The sequence below is a fragment of the Spermophilus citellus genome (genome assembly GCF_964194105.1).
Source record: "Spermophilus citellus genome assembly, chromosome: 4".
Taxonomy (NCBI): Eukaryota; Metazoa; Chordata; class Mammalia; order Rodentia; family Sciuridae; genus Spermophilus; species Spermophilus citellus.
The window spans coordinates 54,334,535-54,357,000 of record NC_138185.1 but is presented as its reverse complement, the minus strand read 5'-3'; the positions used below and the strand labels follow the sequence as shown (position 1 = coordinate 54,357,000).

The 22,466-nt window shown below is 46.2% G+C and overlaps 1 protein-coding gene across 1 annotated transcript in view; it reads left to right on the top strand.

Annotated features, from left to right (window-relative positions):
* Positions 1-22,466, top strand: part of ALDH1A3 (aldehyde dehydrogenase 1 family member A3) — a 36,216-nt gene that overhangs the window by 10,915 nt on the left and 2,835 nt on the right. The window contains exons 4-12 of the mRNA XM_081289891.1: positions 1,474-1,603; positions 1,929-1,990; positions 2,884-3,012; positions 4,583-4,696; positions 7,204-7,306; positions 9,701-9,885; positions 14,978-15,142; positions 16,560-16,717; positions 17,834-17,908. Of these exons, the coding sequence (XP_081146017.1) occupies positions 1,474-1,603; positions 1,929-1,990; positions 2,884-3,012; positions 4,583-4,696; positions 7,204-7,306; positions 9,701-9,885; positions 14,978-15,142; positions 16,560-16,717; positions 17,834-17,908 (1,121 nt within the window). The remainder of the gene's footprint in view (positions 1-1,473; positions 1,604-1,928; positions 1,991-2,883; positions 3,013-4,582; positions 4,697-7,203; positions 7,307-9,700; positions 9,886-14,977; positions 15,143-16,559; positions 16,718-17,833; positions 17,909-22,466) is intronic.

The window sequence follows — 22,466 nt, the reverse complement described above, 5'->3', positions numbered from 1 at the left end:
TTTTTCCTGGGAAATTAAAAGTTCCACCTTGGAATGTGAATCAATAGGAGCCAAAGGAACAGTTTACTGGATGTCACACTGGCCTGATTTGGTCCCTAAGTGTTGGCTGCTAGGGATGGGACACATACCCTGTCTTCTCCAGCCCCCAGGGGAGGGTCACCAAGCACCTGCATAGTACCTAAAGGGAAATCAAAGTCATGGGTCTCCTTTGGACTACTTGCAAGGCACATGCAGTGGTCTAGGTACCTGTCTCCTCACTCTCACACCAACCTAGAAAGGAGACACTGTTGTTATTCTCAATTTACAGGTGAAGAAACTGAGGCAGGGAGAGATTCAGGTCTTACCCAAGGCCTCTCAGCTAGCATTAATCAGGGTGACCCCCAATTTAGAGGGGAGTTGGCTCATCCCTAAAGCAAAGGTATTATAGAGGAGACCCAAGCTTCTCAAGTCTTCCAAGATGCAAATGCCCCCCGGGCAGCCACCCAAATGGTAGTCATTGTGCTGGTGGACACCCCAAGTTCAGTGCTGGCTGTGTGGGTGCCCGTGGTTGAGTCATTGGTCTCTGTCAGCTTCACCACCCGCACCTTTAAGTGGGAATGGAGATGCCGCACTTGGGATGGGATCCATGCCCGTGCATTAGGGTCAAAGCCCTGCATAGGAGCAGAGGCCTTCCTTCCTGCCTGCCTGCCTTCCTTTTTACATCATCATCTCACTCCATTGATGCTTCCGCAGGAATCCAGCCCTGGGCTATGTGTCAGGGTGGCCACTTCCTGCAGAGATGGATGACTGGCAGTTTCAGTGTTGGACTCCACTGGGGTTGCTTGTCTAAGAAACAAAGGGGTTCTCTTTACCCCAGGCTGGAAATAGAAAAGAATCCCTGCATTGAGCTGCTGCACACTCGCTCGCCCTGCGTAACCACCTCCCAGTCCACGAGCTGCTCCCTCCCGGCTCTGTTTCCGGCTGCGTCAGCGAAGTTGGGACACATAGCAGCCTTCTGGGCCCTATCACCCTTTCCAGGGCCACACTGCCAGCCCTGCTGAGACGGGAGAACTCATGCCTTCCCCTTCTCTTTCGTTAGAGGAAGCCACTTTCTCAGTAGCCAAATGTCCCAGAGCTTCCTCAGAAAGCACGTGTCGTGTCCAAGCTCACGTGTCCAGATCAGAGAGCTGAGGCCCCTGCGGTCTAGATGAAGACCAAATGGCATGGAGGACCTTTAATGAGGCTTCCGGTGAACCTTCAAGGGCAGTATGTTCCCAAAGCCCTAGCTGAGCCCCCAGCCTTAGGCATTTGGCAATAAAAGCAGCCCTGGCTGGTCTTAGGTCAATTTCGATTTATTGTCATGCTTTCTGAAGTGACAGGGGGGACTGAGGTCCAGAGATCAATGTCCTGGAACTGTGTCTTCTCCTCCATCTTTACCAACCTGACAGATAAAAGGAAGCTGCCTCTACAATGGATGTCATCTTGTTATTGCAGACCCTGGAGACGATGGACACAGGGAAGCCATTCCTTCACGCCTTTTTCATTGACCTGGAGGGCTGTATTAAGACCTTCAGATATTTTGCAGGGTGGGCAGACAAAATCCAGGGCAGAACCATCCCCACAGGTGAGTCAAGCAGGACAGACTCTGGCCTCATGGGGGAGTCTCTTTGGGGCTCTGTCTTCTCCTTCCTCCAGGCGGCCCTTTCAGAGCCCCTCCAAGTCATTTTCTCATCCACCCCCCACCCCTGCAAAATGGTGCTGTGCTGATTCCTCTCCTAAGGAACCTACTTCGTTTTTGGAGTTAAGTTCCATTCACTCCTGTATAACAGACAAGGCTTGGAGCTGGCACCCTCGTGGGCTTCCGGGTTTCCTTCCTGTCTTTACTGCTTGAAATGCTTAACCTTGATGAAGTGAGAGTACTCTTGCCCACTGGGTCACCTTTCTTCCAGATGACAATGTTGTGTGCTTCACCAGGCACGAGCCCATCGGTGTGTGTGGGGCCATCACGCCAGTAAGTCTGACAGCTTTTCTTGATAGACCCTTATATAGACCCCACCCTGCTTCTCTGTGTCCTCTGGAGCCAATTTCTGGTGTGTGTTTTGTGCGTTGTGCCAGTACTGATTGAGCCTGTGTTTGGTGGCCTGGTACTCCGAGGCAAGGGCTCTTGAGATAGGTTAGACCCCATTTCTCTCTCGAGAGGCCAGCTTTAGGTGTTGGCAGAAGGCATGGTAGAGTCCAGCCAGTGGTTAGGAATGACCAGTATCCCTAGGAGGTGGTTTTTAGCTGGGCCTTAAAAAAGACAAGTTCAACAGGAAAAAGGGGTTCCAAACAGGATTGGCCTGGACAAAGTGGGGCTGCTTGGAAGGAAAGAGCAGGTGGGAGCCAGAGGTCAGGTGGAGATGAGTACCTGTGTCAGGTGGCAGAGGCCGACTCTGGTAGCCTTGGCTTCTGAGGGGCTGGGGCTTCCATTGGGCCGTGCCAATGCTGGTAGGTGCCCCAGGCATGCAATGATGCTGCCCATCTGTTTGGGAAGCCCAGGTGCCCAGTGTGGCAGTCGGGCTGGGGGATAGGGAGGCAGTCAGCAGACTGAATTGAGGATTGAAAAAGTGCTCAGGAGGCAGGGAGGATGTCACCCCCGCAGCAAACATTTTGGAGGGGAATGTCATGTAGATCCAGCTGAATTCAATCCTCCTGGGCTACCTAGCCATTGGGACCTCACAGGTACAGTTTAGGAAGCACTGGGTAACCATGTAGCTCTGACCATGGCACCTCCTGTGTCACCCCTTCAACCCGAAACCTAGATGGTGAAAAGCAAGTGGTGTCCTCCCCAGAGGTATCGTTGGGCATCTGGGTGGGGGCAGGATGAACCTGGGCCCCCAAGGCCTTCCCTGTGCTCTGTCCCAGTGGAACTTCCCTCTGCTGATGCTGGTGTGGAAACTGGCACCTGCTCTCTGCTGTGGGAACACTGTGGTCCTGAAGCCGGCCGAGCAGACCCCCCTCACCGCCCTCTATCTCGGCTCTCTAATCAAAGAGGTAAGACATCCAAAAAGAAAATAGTATGTGTTCTTGATCACATTCCCACTCCTAGGAACCGCTCCCTGTCACAGGACGTGACAGTGGCAGCCAGCTCACGATGGAGTGGGAAAGGAACAGTTCCCTGTGTTTGGCTTGGCAACTGCGCTTTCTTTCTCCTGTTTGTGGTCACTGAGCTGGAAGAAATGCCATCCCTCCCAGTGGTCCCAGTGAGAGCATGCCACTTTTCTTACAGGCTCAAACCTATGGTTTAAAACTCAATGTTTTTGTCTAGAGGATTTGCAGGAGGGTCACCCGAGAGGGAGTCAAATATCCAGGGGGTTCTTTGGGCTGTGGAGTTGTGGGGTGTAAAATGGTCCTCTTCTCTCTTGGGGGAGTGACCCCACCCATGCTAGCTGAAGTAGCACAGCCAATGCAGGCTTTCCCAGGGGCCTCTCCAACAGTGCCCTCTGCTCTGCCAGCAACCATCTTCCCGACAGGGACGCTGTCTCCCAGACACACCTGGCAACCTATTTTATTCATTCCATCATCAACTTGTATATAGCAAAGACTTAGAAAAAGAAACAGGAAGAAAAGAGGGGTGGGAGAAAAGGTCCTTTCTTTTTACTTCTCTGCTGGATCCATGGGACTGGGATGCATGTCCTGTATTCCTGTGATCAAGGTTGGAACTTGGATAATAAATCCGTCTTTCCCTTTCTTTTGACCAGTGATGTAGGTCATGAGCATGACATTGACCGCACTTATGGATTCTAAAATAACGACTGAAAAAATGGGAAAGTAGAGATTTGAGCACTGTGTCCCAAACTCTTCACTTTTTAAAATAACATGTTTTCAGTAAGACATGGGACAAGTCGGGGGTAGCACCCTCCGTCTTGTTCCACGTAGAGTGTTCTTAGTTAATGAGGAGCCCTTAAATGTGCAAAAACAGGGTGTGAGTGTGAAAGCAGTGACAGCCCCTGCCAGCTCCTGTGTGAGCCAGGCTGAATAAGCAAAGGACATGGAGGGAGTGATCTCTTGTTCTACTTGCAACATTAATTTAAATGTGAACAGCGTTGCTTGGGAAGGATGTTTTGCAGGTGCCTCTGAGCCTGGGAGTTTGTGACAAAGTGCCTCTCGTCCCCTCAATGCACGTGTACACACATATACACACGTTCACACTCCTACACACTGACATACACATGCACATATGTACTCACACATGCGCGCGCGCACACACACACACACTATTGCATGCACACATACACACTGAATGGTACTTTTCTACAAGGGGGCCAGTGCCACCTTGTGGCATCATTGTGCATTTATTTGCTCATGAGCCCTCAGGTGGGAAGCCCTTCTTGGAGGAGCCCAGCCTGCTCCCTGGGCTGGCAGCAGGGGTTGAGAAATCCAGGTCAGTTCCCAGGAGCTGAACCTGTCCAGGTCCTGGTGTGTGTATGACCCAGGCCCAGGCTTGCTATGGGGATGCTGCTCTGCGTGGGAACATCACACAGCCACAGCTTTCCCCCCATGCATCATCTGTGACTGACACTGGTCTGCTCTCTTCCTCTGATGCCATCTCGCTTTCTTCCAGGTCGGGTTCCCTCCAGGTGTGGTGAACATCGTGCCAGGATTTGGGCCCACAGTGGGAGCAGCAATTTCTTCTCACCCTCAGATCAACAAGATAGCCTTCACCGGCTCCACAGAGGTACCAGTCCTCACTGCTGGCACAAGTGGCAGCAGCTATATTACTTGAGACCTGCAACTATTTCCTTTAAAAATTCAAATATAATGTTTTTTACTTCTAAATTTGATAATGTTTTAGTTCATAACAATCAGTTTCCAATCTGAATAAATATTTAATAGAACTCAGAAGTCTTAGAATAAAAGATTGAAAGAGAAGATAAATTTAAAATGTAAGACATCCATGTCGCACACAATAACATAATTAAGGGATAACTAACAAACTGGGAGAAAGCCCGTTGTAATGTATGCAGATTCCCAAGAATTTGTATCTTCATATGTGAAGTATTCCTATAAATCAATGAAAAGGAAAAAAAAAGAATGATGGGAAAATGGGCAACATAGAGAAATACTGAGTGCCTAATAATTTAACCTAGTTAACTGGTGATCAGAGAAATGCTTGTTCAAATGAAATTCACACTCTTCTTTTGTCTGTCCATTTGGTAAAAACTGAAATGATGTTGTTGAGAATATAGGAAAACAGACACTCGTCAATACTGTCCCTAAGGTGGAAGGTGAGATTTAGCAGTATTATTAAAAAATTTCAAAGTGAAAACTTTTGATTCAGAGATTCCACGTTAAGGAAATTACTGTGCTTTAGAGAGATATGCTCATAACCTTCAAGGACATATTTCCCCAATACATCTGCTCTTAAAATGTCATACGGTCATTATAACCAGAGCAACTGTCTATGACCCATTAGGAGGTACGAAAAACTGAACTGTAGGAAATTAACTACAACATGATCCCATTAGTAAACCTATGTGTGTATGGAAATGGAAACCATCTGGGAGGATTCCCAAGAAATGACAATGGCCATCTCTGGGGCAGATCCTGGAACGTGAGATGAGAAAAGACACAGATGTCCCCTTTAATTTATATGCATCTGTATTTGGAATTTTTTTAATAAGAATAATCTTCTGTACTTAAGAAAGAAATGAATAAGTGCTTCCCATGTCACAAACACTCCTACCTCCATTCTAATTTAATCCAATAAGGAACCTGCCTCCCCTTCTAGAACCCTGAAGGAGGGTGCTGGTGTCCTCTGCTTTGACAGCCACGGTGGGCATCATGTAGGAGTGTAGTCAGAATTAAATTGGGCTCTAACCTACAGCCACAATGGGCGGTGGGTGCTCAGGACACTGAACTGAATAGCTGGTCCAGTCATCAGGGCAGAGCCGTGGCTCCTGCCCTCCAGGGGCTCCCCTGCCTTCTCACCCAGCAGCAAAGTTGTCCCCGCCCCTCCCACGCCTCTGTGCAGATGTCCTATGTCCTCTCTGGGTAACCGTAAGTCCAGCTGGGAGATGCCTGCTTCACTCAGAAGCCAAGGCCAAGCAAACGGCCTCTGTGGTCCCAGGGATTGCTCAGCCAGAGGGCACCTCCAAAACCAGGTGCTTTTAAACTGCCCCAGCAGCCCTCAACACCCCACCCCACCTCGCCATAAATTGCCATCTTGGGACAGGCTGGTTTTGCTTTTGTACTTCCCTTGGAGACAAGTATTGTCATTATGGATTCCAGACCTCATCCAGGCCATCACCCATGAGCTCGAAGATTTTATTCTAGTCTATTTTATCTTATTTTCATAGGGCTGGGAATGAAGCCCAAAGCCTTATGCATACTCCACAAGCCCTCTGCCATGAGCTACATGCCCAGTCTGAGCTTGCTGGTTTTTAAAATGTGTTCCTCCCCCAGCGTTGGGAGAAAAGCCTCAGCCCTGCCTTTGCTAGCTGTCCAGCTCTTGGGCCTCAGCATCAGCATTGGTCTCTAAGCGTCTTCCCGGCTCTACCATCCTTAGTGGCTGGCTTTACTTCTTTCTCAAATTAAGTCATGGAGGCATGCTGGATAACCCTCCACTCCAGGGCAGGCACACATTGGGCCATGGGAGAGACCCCACTGGACACGGGAGGGAGGCTGAGTGTTACTGTTTGCTGTCTGATGGATTGTTCTCCTGTTTCTTCATCATGCCTCAATTCTCTGCCCACCTGCCCACACTAGCTTCAGTCCTAATTCTCAAAACATCCTTCAAATTATACCAAAGAGCCACACCTTCCCTACTGGGCTGTCGGAATTTCAGCTATTACTACCACTACTACTGAGAGGTGGAGGAGTCACCCCTCAATATCTCAGTATCTTGAGCTCTTTTCAGATGCACTGGGCCAGACTGCTGGGCCCAGAGGGGCAGGTTCTGGGAAGGCAAGTAGATGGCTATGCCCGTGGGCAAATCTCAGGGCCATCCAGAGATTCCCATCCACACCTGTGAGTGGAGTGGCTCCAGGATGTCAGATCAGTCTAAGGGGAGATGCTGGCCGAGGCCAGGGGAGCTCCATCAAAGCCTAGGGCCCCACCGAGAGGCAAGTGCCCTGGCCCTGCAGTGCTGCCTGCCAGGCTGGTCCATGACTCTAGCTAGCATGTACATTTCAGCTACACTAAGTTATGTCCAAGGTTTAATCTGGCTTGTTTTTTGTCCTGAAGGTTGGAAAGCTGGTTAAAGAAGCCGCCTCCCGGAGCAATCTGAAGAGGGTGACATTGGAGCTTGGGGGCAAGAACCCCTGTATCGTGTGTGCTGATGCTGACTGTGAGTCTCTGTCCCTTCTGGGTTTTTTTTTTTTTCCTGGAACTTCAAACATCTGTAAATCCTGCCCCACTTCCTGGCCTGCATTCAAGACCAGCTGAGAGAGACATAATCACAGTCGGTGGGGGTATTTCCCTCCTTGGGCCAGCCTGCCTGCCGTCTGCCAGCCATGACCAGGCAGATGGAGATCACACCGTCTGCTCTATTGCTGATAGAAAGCTACACTGGAGAAGGACATGGCCAGGGCAGAAGCTGGAGGAGCTGCCTGAAGCTGCCCCTCACGATTAAGTTCATGTTCCTGACTCTGCCAGGCTGCAGTTGGGGCCCTGAGGAGCAGACAGGCCTAGTTTTCCCCCCAGACCCCCAGTAGGGTGGAAAAGGGGCAAGAGAATGAGGGAAAGTGGGGAGACAAGTGCTGTCCACTCTCAGCAGCTGTTACTCTACCCTTGAGTCAGAATCTCCTGCAGTGTTCCCAGGCTCTCTGAAGAGTTGTATCTTCCTTCTTTGTCTCCTGCCTGATTGATAAATCCGAGAAAGATGGTGGCAACTGACTCTTAAAAAAAAAAAAAAAAAGCCCGTGGTCTGTCTGGGTACTGTCTCTTCCCTGGGAAAGCCACCTGCACAGCAGTTAGGGAGTGGCTGGAGTCTTGCTCAAGCTGCATGACATAATATTAAAATATATGCTATTCTTGGCTGCCATGTCTAGCAGAGGATAGAAGGGACTATACTGGGCCTTCATTTACCTACAGGGTCAACTATCAAAAAGTATGACTTCCCAATACCTTGAGGACCTTTGCCTTAAAGAACGGCCTCCCCTGTGTGTTCACTACTGCCAGAAATTCCCGTCGTAAAGAGCAAAACCTTCCATTCCTCACACAAATAAGGCCGGAATGGCAAATATCCCTGAGGGGGGAAAATGGTCCTGGCACAATTTCTTGCTATGGTGTGAATGACTGATATCAGTTCCTTTTCCTGAAGCTGGTTTTCAATGGGAGAGAAGCAGGGTAAGGAAACAAGCTCCCGATGGACTGCCCATTTCTTGCCTGGGTTGGTGCTCCCTTGTGGAGGCATCATTAGTGTTGCTCATGGTCTCTAGAGTCACATGGAGCTGTTGGGTGCTGCCCCATTGCAGCTCATATTTGGAGTCCTAAACTCTCATCCAAAAGAGCCAGGACTCCTGTTTTGCATTCTTGGGCCACTGTGTCTAGGAGCCTCATCTGCACTCCAGCTCACCTTCTTGTTCTTTTGTGGCACAAAAGTCACAACCATAACCAAAAAGTCACAGGACACATTCTGTTTGGGAGTTGGTTTCATAAGGCTCAAAAAAGAAAGAAAGAAAGCCCACACTGTGGAGCCATCTCCTATTCCTAATCTGGGCAGTGCCAGTCCATGAAATTAAATCCTGACATAATATCAGGGGTAACACGCCACCCTTCCCTGACACTTCAGCCCTCACCCCGAGCTCCTGTCACGGTGCAGGAATGAATTAGTTGTCTTGGGGGAGGGGCTGCGGGGGTGGTGGTTGCAGGGAGGGTCAACAGCTTTATGACGCTCTGTCCTGCTACCACAGCTTACAGACAAAGCCGCCAATGGCAATGGCCTCCTACTCAAGTCCAAGGGCAGAATCCCTCAGAGCTGTTCGGATGGACTTGGAATGAATCACCTTCCAATGCCTCCTGGGGCCCTGTGCCTTTGCCCAGTGTAAAGGGAAGCTTCATTTCTTAAACAAGCAATAGTATGGGATGCTGGAAAACCAGCCAACCATTGAGCACTAAAAGCCCTTCTGTAAATTTGTAAATGCAAATGACATCTGACTGTCATCTTCACCCAGCAAGCATGCCCCTCCCCCCCCAAATCTGTCTGTATAGCCTTCTAGCTAGGCTTTAGCAACTGATTCAGCACTGGCTCTACGATTCAGATCCAGGCCTGAGGTTAAAGCCCTGCCTTTTTAAAACTTCTGAGTCATAGATGGCATCAGGTTACTTACAAGACCCTTCTTTCACTCAAGGTGGAAAAGTTTGAGTCCTTTAAAAATTCCTACAATTGGCCCACATCAAAACTTGCCCGAGTTTTTTTCCATGGAACATTAGTTAGTCTTTCAGAAAAAGGGCTGAAGAAAGTTCCATGGGCAAGGGGCATGGAAGGTGCTACACCTCTCTGTGCCTATTAGCATATTTGAGGTCCTGAGAGGTCCTGCAGGCAGGGGACTTACTTAACCCCAGACCTGAAAATCCTTTTTTCCCATCCTCTCTGGGAAATGCTGAGAACAAAATTAATTTCTGAATTGCAGCCATCCTGGGGCCTGTTTTCTTGTGTGGGCAATTAGAGTTGCAGCTGTCGCCAGGCCTCTTTAACAACTTAATCGCTTCCTCTTGCCTTGCCCGCCGCCCCCTCCAGTGGACTTGGCAGTGGAGTGTGCCCATCAGGGAGTGTTCTTCAACCAAGGCCAGTGCTGCACAGCCGCCTCCAGGGTTTTCGTGGAGGAGCAGGTCTACTCGGAGTTTGTCCGGCGGAGCGTGGAGTTCGCCAAGAAACGGCCGGTGGGAGACCCTTTCGATGCCAAAACCGAGCAGGGGCCCCAGGTAATCCGCCGAGGTGTCTGCGTACGTGGTGCTCCTCTGGGGACCGAACAGAACAGACATGTGGCCCCACACAGACCCTTCCAAAGGAAGGAATGCTGACGCCAGCTGCCACTACAGGCTTTTGTGTAGAAGCCCATCAACAATATGATCCCATCGGGTTTCAGCAGGGCTATGACATGGGGGTGGACACACAGAGGCACAGGGCCTCCAGAGGAAGGAGAAGTTCCCAGGACAAAAGGCCATCTGCCTGCAGCAACCAGTCCTCTCAGTGTACTGTCCTTCTCCTATGCCAGACCAGAGCGTCAGGCCAAGCGTGGTCTCCCTGCAGAGGAAGGCTGGATCCCTGCAGCACAGTGCAGCCAGGGCAGCAGCGGAGCCAGCAGTCTTGGCTGGGGTCCCTCGAGCTCACATGTGCTGTAGCACAAGATGACCATCAGAGACCAAAGAATCCCGGATAGAGAGGGCTCTGGGGATAGGGATGCATTCCGAGCAGTAGGAACAAGTCTCTGGAGGCTTGGTTTGGAAAGCCAAGGACAGGATGAAAATGATGGTAACCAAGAGATTTAATAACCTCTTTAAAAGGGCACATCCTGTATCGCTTTCTTACTAATTATGAAGTGAAGCAGATGGATAAATATTTAAAAGAGGACAGCCTGACCATCCCATGTATTATTGAAATGGAGCTCGGCAGCAACCCACTGCTTTTAGCCAAATCCTTGCTCTAGCCCTGACGTTTCAAATCCAGTGTCTGTGACTTACCCCCTGGCATCTATCCTGCAAGCTCACTGCTTACCCACTGCATTAACACCCCGTGTTTACACAGGAAGTTGTGGATCTGAGCTCAAATTTGTCTCTGTGGCCTTGTGAAAGTCATAAGATCCTTCCACCCCTCAGTTTCCTTATCTGGGAAATGGGAGTAACAGATGAATATTATAAGAATTTCATGGCACCTAGGAGCTATTCAGTGAGAGGTAGAGTGTTTTTCCATATATATTTAAAAGGAAGAAATATGAAATGACAGTCCTCCAATCTAGGTGGCATGAATGTCTATGTGTGACTTCGATCTTATTATCTATCCTACGGAGAGAGTCTAACTGGGGAAATAGGAACAAGGGGTGCTTTTATGGCCTTAGTGCCTACCCTCCCCTGGCTCCAGCTCATGAGTTTGCTGCTCTGTACCTCATGCTGTGGTGGAGAAGCAGCTCCACTCATGGCCAACATCCCTTGTCCCCAGCAGCAGCCACAGACTTAGCAGTCAGCAATATGGGGCAGTCAATGGCCTTGGTTGGATTTCAGCTCTCAATGCAAACATTACCACAAAGTCATTATCAAATCCACTGTGATTTTTTGAGGTAATCCAGAATCAGTGGGAAATATGTGAGCTGACCCCCAGACTAAGGACCCTTTTTTACCCTGTCATTGTTTGTTAGTTTTTTCCAAGGGCTCCAGTCCTGACTCGTGAAGCCAAATATACCAAGCTCTTCCCAGAGTGTGGATGCAAGGGCGGTGGGTGTTGATTTCATCTGTGCTTTCATGCTGCTGTTCAAAGTCCTTTTGAAAGCTCACTTAAGCCATCTAACCTCAGCTTATTATTTTAGGATGTTGTTGGGTTTTTTTTTTTCCTCCCCAAGTGCTTTTTCATCCATGGTAATAAGATTTTATTCTGAGAGGACTTACAGCTGTCTAAATAGTCCTGTCTGCCTCATGCCTGTAAAAGAGCTAGCTGACCTAGATCAGTGTCCACTGTTGGAGAGCCACTTGCTAGAGCACTCCAAACTCATTCAGGTTTATTTGGCAACTGAGCAACCAGGCGCATAAACATTACGCAGGCCACCTGGCCAGGGCAGGATCCAGAGGCATCCTCCCAGGCAGAGAGAGAGTAGAGCCGAGCCTTGGGCCAGTCCTCTGAGGGCTGTATTTCCATGTTTCTGGTGATGTGCCCTGCCCCGTCATCTCACTTCCTGGCAGGTCCTTCTTCCTGTACTGTAAGGCACCAGCTGATGTTTCATGGGATGATTATTAGATTTAAACAATGTGTCCATATGGACTCACCAGGGAGAGTGTTCAGATGTGTAGGGTTTTCACTGGGATTCAGTGCTGCCTGCAAGACAGACGGGGTCTTCCGGGCGGAACATGGTCAGCAGCCAGTGAGAATCTGTGGTCTGATGAAGCCCCTTAAGTGAGTCCTGTTGGTCCCCAGGGAGGAGGAGAGAGACAGCAGCACCTGGAACTTTTAAGCCAAGATTTGGTTCACACAGAGAGAAGTTGAGCTATTACTGGATCCATTGTAGTTGTTCTCATCATTTTCTCAAGTGGGAATACATGCATGTGGTCTAAGCCCTAGATTTGTGAAAAGGTCTGTAGTGAAAGTGCTCTTTCCTACCCTCCCCATTTAACACCCCTGGTTCTTGCTCTTCCTCACTATGGGTATCCCATGTTCTTAATTTTTGGTGTATACCTGTAGAATTTCTTTATGTGTATACAAGCAAATATGAACGTGTATTCTGATTTCCTCCCTCATTTTTATGCAAAATATACCGTGATAGCTCTACCATTTGGCACTGTGTTGTATCCTTGAAGGTCTTTCTATATCTGTCAACGGGCACCTGCTTTGTTCTTTTATACGTGCACATAAAATTCTGCTATATGAAGCCGCTGAAATTTAAATAACATTCCCATGGACATGTGGCTGTGTGCAGTCACACACAATACCTCAGTGTGATTTCATACAGGCACAAGGAAATCCATGGGACAGATTCCCCAAAGTAGTGTTGCTAAGTGAGAACACATTTGTAATTGCTGAATTACATTCCACAGCACATTAAACCAATTTATGTGCCTACCCACATTTGTATAAGCTTTTTTCCCCAACACTACCAACAGAATATGGATTCTTGCCCACCTGAGAGTTAAAAATGGATTATTAATTAGTTTTTTTAAAGTTTTATTTGTAGATGGACATAATGCCTTATTTTACTTATTTATTTTTACGTGGTGCTGAGGATTAAACCAGTGCCTCACAGGTACTAGGCAAACTCTCTACCACTGACCCACAACCCCAGCCCTTATTTAGTTTTAATGTACATTCTACTCTCAAATAGTAAGGGAAAATATTTTATCATATGCTTAAAAGCCATTTGTGTTTCCTTTTCTATCAAATATGAAAATGCTTTACATATTTTTCTCCCGTATGTTGGTCATTTTTCTTATCACTTCTAAGACCTCCTTATAGATACACTAGAGAGATTCGTTTTCTTTAGGACTTGTCAATGTTTTTTCAAAGCCTTTTACTTTGCTTATGATTTTGCTTCCTCTTCTCCTTTCCTTCATTCTTTCATATTCAAATTTATGAATCTTTTCTCTTTTGGCTTCTATATCTCAAGTCGTTGGCCATCAACACTCGGAGTTTTCAAGGACAGTCTCCCACAGGAGAGAACTAAAAAACTTGTATGTTTTCATTGGCTGTGGTTACATCTTTGATCTATTTGGAATTTTCCTGGTATAAGGTACAAGGTATGGATCAGATTCAATATTTTAAAACTGGATCCATATTTCATGAGTCTGTCAGTCAAATGACATGCACATTTTACACCCTCCCCTTCTAAGAAAGCCAGCCTGCTCCTCGGAGATAGTCACCGAGATGTACCATTAGGTTTATTTCTTATTTCTCTATTTAACACCGTTAGACTGAAACCAGCTCTCCTATCTAAAAATCTCAGCTACCGTAAACCTATTAAAGCTCTGTCTCCCCTGGTCCACAAGGAAGGGCACTGTAAACAGAGTCATGATGGAGAATAGGGATCCCATGGATTTCAGGAAGAAAGCCAGTGGAGGGGAATATGAAGAGCACTTTTACAGTTGAGCTGTTCCCCATAGAGGGACCATTTTCACAGACAGTAACATGTCCACAAATCGGGTATTAGGTTATAGTACAGGGCACATTCCAGCCAAGGAGACCTCTAGACAAGATAGCAAAAGGTGGCAAATTCATATTTGTACATAGGAAAGGAATGAATCTGACCTAACTTTACTATGTACAGAAATGAACATACCACAGTGAATCTCACCATTGTGTACATCCACAAGACACTAACAAAAAAAAAAAAAAAACTAAAAGTAAACAGCAGAAAGATCAGTAAAGGAGAGGGAATGGAACCAGGGGAGGGAGGTGGGGAGGAAAAGGGGATGTACCAGGGACTGAATTAGAAAAAATTATATTCGTTTTTATAATTATATAAAAATGAATCTAATGTTATGTTTAACTGAAAAGAACCAATAAAAAAAGAAAAGATATTTAAATTTAAAAATGTATGTGTAGAAAGAGGTGAAGCCTTTCTGATGAGTTGGTTCCACACCCACCAAGGAGCAGCCCCTCCGCTCCACCTTGAAGTTCACTCTACTCTGCTTCCAGAGTTGCCGGGTAGGGCCATCGGCTTTCCTGCCCACATCTCCTCACCATGAAAGGACAATTTCAGAACAGTTCTCCTGATCCATGGTGTTTAGTGAGCAGGGAGCAGGATTGCCTGGTTAAATACATGATACCCATTAGATGTGAATTCCATCTAAACAACAAAGGCCTTTTTAGCACAAGTATGTCCCAAACAATATTTATATAAATGTTTTTATATTTTTAATAAATGTCTCAAGCAAATATTGTTTGGGACATACTTATACTAAAAAAAAAAAGATCTTATGTTGTTTTTCTGAGATTCAAATTTAGCTGATTTATATTTTTTTTATTTATTAAGTTCAGCCACTTTAGCAGGGTGCAAAGTGTTGAGAAGGCAAAGAACATGAGAACTTCAAACCAATTTCACCCCCTGGCTGACCTCACAGCATGGAGAAGGGAATCAGATAGGTGAATGAACCCCAAACCTGGGGAGGGTGAGAGCAGCCTATTGCCAGGTCTCCCCTGGTCCAAAGGGTGCAGGTTTGTGCATTGGAGGCATATTTGCCTGCAAGGCATGGTTGTTATATGACTTAGGGCTTGGTTAAGGCACGTGGGGGAGGCCAGCATCAAAGGCCATTGACAGTGTAAGATGGTGCTACTGCCCCACGGGGAGGAGCCTTAATTCCCTTCTGGGTTTTGCAGATTGATCAAAAACAGTTTGACAAAATCCTGGAGCTGATTGAGAGTGGGAAGAATGAAGGGGCCAAACTGGAATGTGGGGGCTCGGCCATGGAAGACAGGGGGCTCTTCATCAAACCCACGGTCTTCTCAGAAGTGACCGACAACATGCGGATTGCCAAAGAGGAGGTATGTGTGGCTGCAGCCAAAGCTGTAGCCCCAGGGGTCCTTCAAACCATTCTCCTCTAAGGCCCGGAAATATCAGAAGTCTTTGTGGGGTGAACATTTGTCTTTTCCGTGTGGCCTTTCCTCTCTTCCTTAGAGCCCCTAAGGAGATACTTCCTGTCCCCTGTTCCTGGGTCTCTGGCACACCCTAAGGATAGGATGCCAGCCACAAACTTGGTGCTAGCCTCAGTCTCCACTCATTGCTCTGAGTCTCTGAGAAGTAGCAACCCTCCCCTGTCTTCTAGCATGTCCCTAAGTTCATCACGAAGCCCACGTGTGGAAAGCAGTCTCCACCTGTGGGTCTTGCCAGGAATCCAGCTGTAAATTCAGGGCTCAAAGTTGTCTTGAGTTCCTCCAGATAAAGCGTAAATTACAAGTGCTCATTCGAGGAATGTGTCCCAGCAAGAATTCTCATTGAAATTTTCCATCAGGGCCATTCCTGGGAATAATGGAAATTAAGGAGACCCCATAAGAGTGTAAATCTACCTTTCTCCTCCAGTCCTACTGGTAGGCAGATGGAAGCGCGTTCCTGCACAGGGCTTATAGCACAAGACCTGATACCCAGTGATCTTTTAGGGCACGTGAAAGAATGAGCACTGCTGGAGGGCTTCCTGGACAGGTGTTTCTTCTTGAGATTTTGAGGGGTTACTAACACCGCCACAATGACACGAAGCTTAGCTCCTTAAACATCCCCATGATGAGAGGTCCTGGGGAACCTGGGAATGTGTTTCCAGAGACTGGGCACCGTCCTGCGGAGATAGACTCATGCCTAACATTAAATCCACTGCAGGCTCCCTTCAGAATACCCCTTAAATGTGCAAGCTCTCAGTTCTTCCCTGCCTTTTCTTTGCTGGGTTGTAGACTGTGTGAGCACTGTCCCATTTCCTCCCCCTCGGAGTTATCATGGAAACATGTTAGGGTGTCCTCATTGGTAGAAAAGCAGCACCAGGAGGCTGGGCCACACAGTCCTACAGCCCTGTTTAGGGACACCCTTAGAGATAACTTTCCAAAAAGGCACCTGGAAGTTTGTCTTCTGTGCACCCCCACCTGCCCACAAGGCAGGGGGTTCTCAGAAACCCTGATCATAAAGACAGATCGCAAATACAACATATGGGGGGTTGTTATTTTTTATTTTTATTTCATTTTAATCCTTTTCTTCAGAGCTTAACCATCATGCAGCTAGAAAGATGTCTAGTGTTCCTTCTTCTCCATGAAGAAGACCCCACCTGCATCTTAGGTGCCCCAGTTATTAGACACTTAATGTAGATGCTGCCTAACACATGAACTTGTGAGAAAGGCATACAACCAGGGAAACACCTGCTCGGAGCATACATATCCACCCAAACATGCCTCTCACTGTTCTTCTTGCAATTAATCATAGATTTTTGGACCAGTGCAGCCAATACTGAAGTTCAAAAATATTGAAGAAGTAATAAAAAGAGCAAACAGCACTGACTATGGACTCACAGCAGCCATATTCACCAAAAACCTGGACAAAGCCCTGAAATTGGCTTCTGCATTGGAGTCTGGAACAGTTTGGTGAGTTGAGTGCTTGTGTGTGTGTCGGCTCCCCTCAGTTGCTGGCTGGGTCCTTGGCTATTTCTCTTTTAGCAGAGAGCATCTAATTGTATATTATGTGGTACCCACTGTGTGGGCACTTTGCTAGATCCTCATGACCACCTTCTGAAATGGGTTCCCTTATGGTGTTAGGTACCACATTTTACAGATAAGGAAACCAAGACACAGAGAAGTTGAGTGACTTTCCCAGGGTCACATACTGTAAAGTCATCTCTCAGTAACTTTAGGAGATTGGTTCCTGGACCTTTATATACTTGAATGTATAAGGTACTCAAGTCCCTTATATAAAATGGCAGTTTGGGCATATAACCTAGGCACATCATCCAGTAGTATACTTTAACTGAATTCTGGATGATTTATAATACCTAATACTTTTATCAATGCTATGTAAATAGTTGTTATATTGTATTTCTTAGGAATAATGACAAAGGGATAAATCTGTATATGTTCAGTACAGATGCAATCTTATTTTCAAAAATTTTCAATTAAGGTTGGTCGAATCTGAAGCTGCAGAATCTATATATGAAAGGGAACAGCTGTACCAGGCAGAGCAAGCTTCAGGGCCTATGCCTTAGATCAACTCTGCTGACTATCTGACTCTGGTTCTGATTCTAAAATCAGTGCATGCTCATCTGCAAAGTCTGGATACTAGTTCCTGCCTCACCAGTAATTCTAAAGATTATATATTGTAATTCCCATTTTAAAGATGAATGAATTGAGGCTTAGCAAGTTTGAGTAACAAGCTTAGAGTCTCGTAGTTCAGGAAGCAGAACTTGGAATCAGGTCTGTGTTATTTCAAAGCTAATTCTTATTCCCTTAGGCCATGATATTTTTCTTCTTTGTACTTATCTTTTCATTTGATTCCTATTCCAATGAAAAACTCTAGGCTGAATTATATTCAAATTTTAGCTTCTGGTGGTAAGAAGAAAGCAGAAGTTAAAAACTCACTGTGTTTTAATATTGGAATTTTGCCAAAGGCCATGTGTTAGGCAATTAAGTGTCTAATTACTGGAGCACCCAAGGTGCAGGTGGGGTCTTCTCCAGGTAACTCTCAGTATCTTTTCATCCTTTCTCTAGGATCAACTGCTACAATGCACTCTATGCACAGGCTCCATTTGGTGGCTTCAAAATGTCGGGGAATGGCAGAGAACTGTAAGTGTTTCTGGCACCCTAAACCTGCCCACCTGGGAATGAAACATACACTAAAATTGCAGTGCAGCAACTTGAGCTCTCACCTGATCCCCTAACCTGCTCTGTCTGGGGCAGCCCTGTCACAAAGGCTGGCAGTCCATTCCCCACCCTCATCCTTAACCTGACTTCCCCCAGGCCACAAGACCAACCTCCAGCCTCAGCTTTCCTGCCAGCCCTCATCCTACAGGGAATGATCCCTAAATCCTTGATCTAGGCTTGCCAGAGGAGGCCACAGAGCTCTGGAAAAGTGTACTTTTTGCCAAGCATAGGCTGTCATTATGCACAATCTCCACTTTCTGCAAGGAAGATAGACTCAAACCTAAGTCAGGCTTGGAATCTTGGAGCCCAGCAGAGGCCCCAGGAGACACACCATGGGTCAATCTGGTTCCTTCTTGATACTTCTTTGGGAGTCCTGCTGGGCCTCCAGATCCCATCAGTGTGTTCCAATCCACCACCTACCCCTCCAACATCTCCTTTCTTTCTGGCCTGCTGGGAAAATGAGCTCTGTAGGTTGAGATTCATGGACAGGCCTTCTTGCATCTGGCCCAGGTCCAGAGCTGGATGGAGTATCCCCAGGGGTGGAGACGCTGTGGTTTCTAGCTGGCTCTGGCTGCTTTCCCCATCTCCTTCTTGGTGCTGCTCAGGGTTTTATTAGCCTTGTGGACAAACATCTTGTAGGCTCAATGTTCCTAGGGAACCATCTGTGACAACACCCCAGGGCTGTTCCTGGGACATTTCTAAGAGCTTGAGTTCTTCCTTTTATTTAAACAGTTTGGGTCATTTATATACAAATGCATTACCTTATACTTGTTTGCACATCTTCTAGTGGGAACACACTCAAACACTTCCCCTTGCCTTGGGTCTTGGTGGGGCCTTTAAGGGCTCTACTTGTAGATACTTGAAGATAGTGTTATAAAGGAACTGTTTTAAAGATAAAGGAACAGAGCTGGTTTCCACCCCTGAGCAATTGCTCTTGACCAGTCTGCATGGAAGCAGGGACCTTGTATCACATCAGTCCTTCTTTCTGATCTAACTGATGGCAAATGCCCCAGAGTCATCTGCATGTCTGAGTGGAGAGCATCCTCTTTATTTCTATAACTGGTTTCCCCTTCAAGGAACTTTGGTAAATTCTTGATCATGAACTCCTTTTGCAGCAGCCTCTTTCCTCCCCCTGGTGGCCGGCTGGTGTCTCTTTGCATTCTCTGAGCCTCTATTTCATTAACCCTTAAAATTGCCTGCCCACCTGAGACAGGAGGCCCAGACTGAGGTCACTGGGTTCCCTCCAGGATCCTCCATAGTGCTGATGGCAACCGCCATTTGCTGAGCAGACTCTAGGAGGCTCTGTGAAAGCCCTGCATGTTAGTTCATGTCCTGTGACAATCTGTGAGGGGGTACAACTGCTTTCAGATGAGCAAATGGCCCAGAGAGCTAGTGAGTAGCAGAGCAGGGAATAAATGCTGGCAGCTTGGTCCCTGGACCCCCACAGTAGAGATTCTGGCTGGGCAAGGGTCACCTCTGGAAGCCACCTGGAATGAAGCCAGCAGGGCTCATGTGGTCATTTGCCTCCTCTGATCTTCTGTCTTCACCCAGTCAGGTCATGAGGGCTAGGGAACTCAGATCCCACACAGTCCTCCCCTGAGAGGCCAGATGTGGCAGCAAGAAGAACTCCAGTCCCCAAAGCAACTGTCCTTATTTGTAGAAGCTACAGAAAGGCACATGGAGTCATCTGATGCCTAGTTTGTATGGCCCAAACTGATTCCCTGCACAGTTTCCTCATCTCCTTTCCCACCACTCGGATGGTGTCCTTGCCCCCTAGCACCCCCGTGCCCTGTCCCTCTGGTTAGCCACAGTTTTTTGAATGTCTGTTTTTTGGATCCTTGACATATATTTTCCCAAGATTTTTGATAAAATATTTAAAAAATATTTACAAGGAGCCTGGAAACTGCCTTCAAAACTTATTTCTATTTTTAATCATCTCTAATTAATGTCTTCATGTTGCAAGAAGTTCCCCCTTTATTTTCATGCTGGAGCACCATGCGGTAGATTCCACGGTTTTCCCCAAACCTGGCCTCCTGAGCTGGGCTGGTTACTGGCTGCCCACCCATGAGCCCCTCTGGGATCTGTTTCTAGTCCAGTCTTGGGATGGAGCCTGTTGCGTTTTTTTTTTTTTTTTCCTTCTTTGTCACTGCTTTTTTTTTCCCCCCTCTAAGTTCTATGTTTTGCTTTGTAATACAGTTGAGACAGTAATAAAAACTTCACATAGTAAGACATGGGGAAGATCAAATTCTTCTTCCCCTGATCCTCAACCTCATTTGTTCAAGGTAACTGCTGGTCATTCGTTCATTTTGTTCACTTATTCATTCACTTTGCAAGTGTTTATTGAGCATTTCTGATGCTCAGGTATGACATTAAGTTCTGAGCATGTGGCAGTGAACAACACAGTCACCAGTCCCTTCCCCCTGGTGCTCTGGTGAGGTTTATTGGGAGAAAGTCTGGGCTCATGAGTGACATTGATTGCCCAGGTGGATGAGCCACAATGGGTTGAATAAGAGCAGTAAGAACTTGAGCTAGAACAACTGCAGAAACAGAAAAAAAATGGGGGTATCAATGTACTTATTCCTACAAGAATGATTTTAATTCTGTATTTATTAGTTATATACTAATACAATAGGATTTCATCACTTTCTTTACTTTTATTTAGAAATCTGACAAGTCATTAACAACCTTGAATTTTTACAATGCAACATTTTGTGCTTGTTTTTAAAGTGTATTGTAGGTTTTCTATGAAAGCAATCAAGTCTCTTCTGGTTTTAGATGAAATGAGAGCAAACTACCCTTTCCTCTTAAGAATGGGTATTGGTTATCTTTCCATTCTTCTTGGTGATGGTCTCCTTCAATAGACTTTTGTGTTATTTCCAAGGTGTTCTGTTATTATAAACCATGCCTATGTTTCCTCATGTGTGAATCTTTATGCACTTGTAGAAGATTGTTTTCAGAATAAGTTTCTAAAAATTGACTGCTCTGCCACGTGACAAATAGGCTCACCACTGTTTTGGTGTGCATTTCTTTAATTGTGAGAGGTTGAGTATCCTTTTCACACTTTTCAGAATTTGCATTTCTGGTTTGCAAACTATGTCCTTTTGGATTTTTCTGTTTGGTCATTTTTGTTTTCCCAATTGGTTTGTAAGAACTTTTTATATGTTAAGGAAAACAGGACTTGTTCTCACACAGGTTTGTAAATTATATAATGAATATTATATAATTTATACACATCATATATTCATATTAGTTTTCCATCTACTTTTAGGGACTTTTTAAGTAGAGTATCAGTGGTAAAGAAGTTGAATTTAGCATTCTGTTTGTATGTTTAAAAAATATTATGAAATAATTCACTCATTATCATGGGTTCTTGATGATGAAAGAACATTTAAGAAACTAAGTAAAAATCTCAGTGACACATTATTAATAAAATAACAATATTACTTTTCACCATTCACATTTTATCTAGCACATGAATTGTTCCTAATTGTTATAACTGCAAGGAGGTTATAGTATTCCCACTTCTCAGATGATGAATCTGAGGCTCAAGAGGGACAAAGCATTTGACTGACCTTCATAGTTCTAAGCTAGTGGTTCTCAAACTTGAGCCTGCATCAGAATCCACTGGGGGATTTAATGCACTGGTTAAAACAGACTTCTGGGCCACATCCTTGGAATTTCTAATTCAGTAGGTATATTCATTTTCTATTATTGCTATAACAATTTACCATAAAATTAGTTTAGTTTAAACAACACAAATGTATTATCTTACAGTTCTGTAGGATAAAAATCTGACACAGGTCTCTCTGAGCTGAGATAAAAGTGTCAGTAGACTGCATTTCCCTCTAGAGGCCATTGGGGGAGTGTGTATCCATGCCCTGTCCAGCTCCTAGAGGCTGTCCTTCCTCCTTGGATGATGGCCCTTCCTTCACCTTCAAAGCCAGCACTGTGGCATCTCTCTGCACCTGTGTCTCATTTTACTCTCTCTTTATCTGCCTTCTTCTTCCACTTTTAAGGATCAAATGACCCACCCAGATGATCCAGGTTAACCTCCCTATTTTAAAATCAACTGATTAGTCACTTGAATTCCATCAACAATATTAATTCCCCTTTGCCATGTAACCTAAGTCTTCTCAGGTTTAGGGCAGTGAGACATGGACCCTTTGGGGAGGGCCTTCCTTCTACTGGCCACAGCAGGACTCAATAAGGCCTAAGCATAGGCATTTCTAGCAAGTTCCAAGATGCAGCTGATGGCACTGGCCTGGGGACCACACTCTGAGGACTTCTGGTCTCAAGGATGGGATGAGACTGTCTCAGGTCTTTCTAGTACAGAGCCTCCAGGGCCACTTCGACTTCCATCTCTTTTCCTAAATAAGCACACAACTTTTCTTTACTTAACAGCAGAGCAGGTGCTATAGAGGAATTTAAACCCAGCCAAAGCTGCTGCTTGTTTCTGGGAAGGGGAGTTGCCACTAGCTTG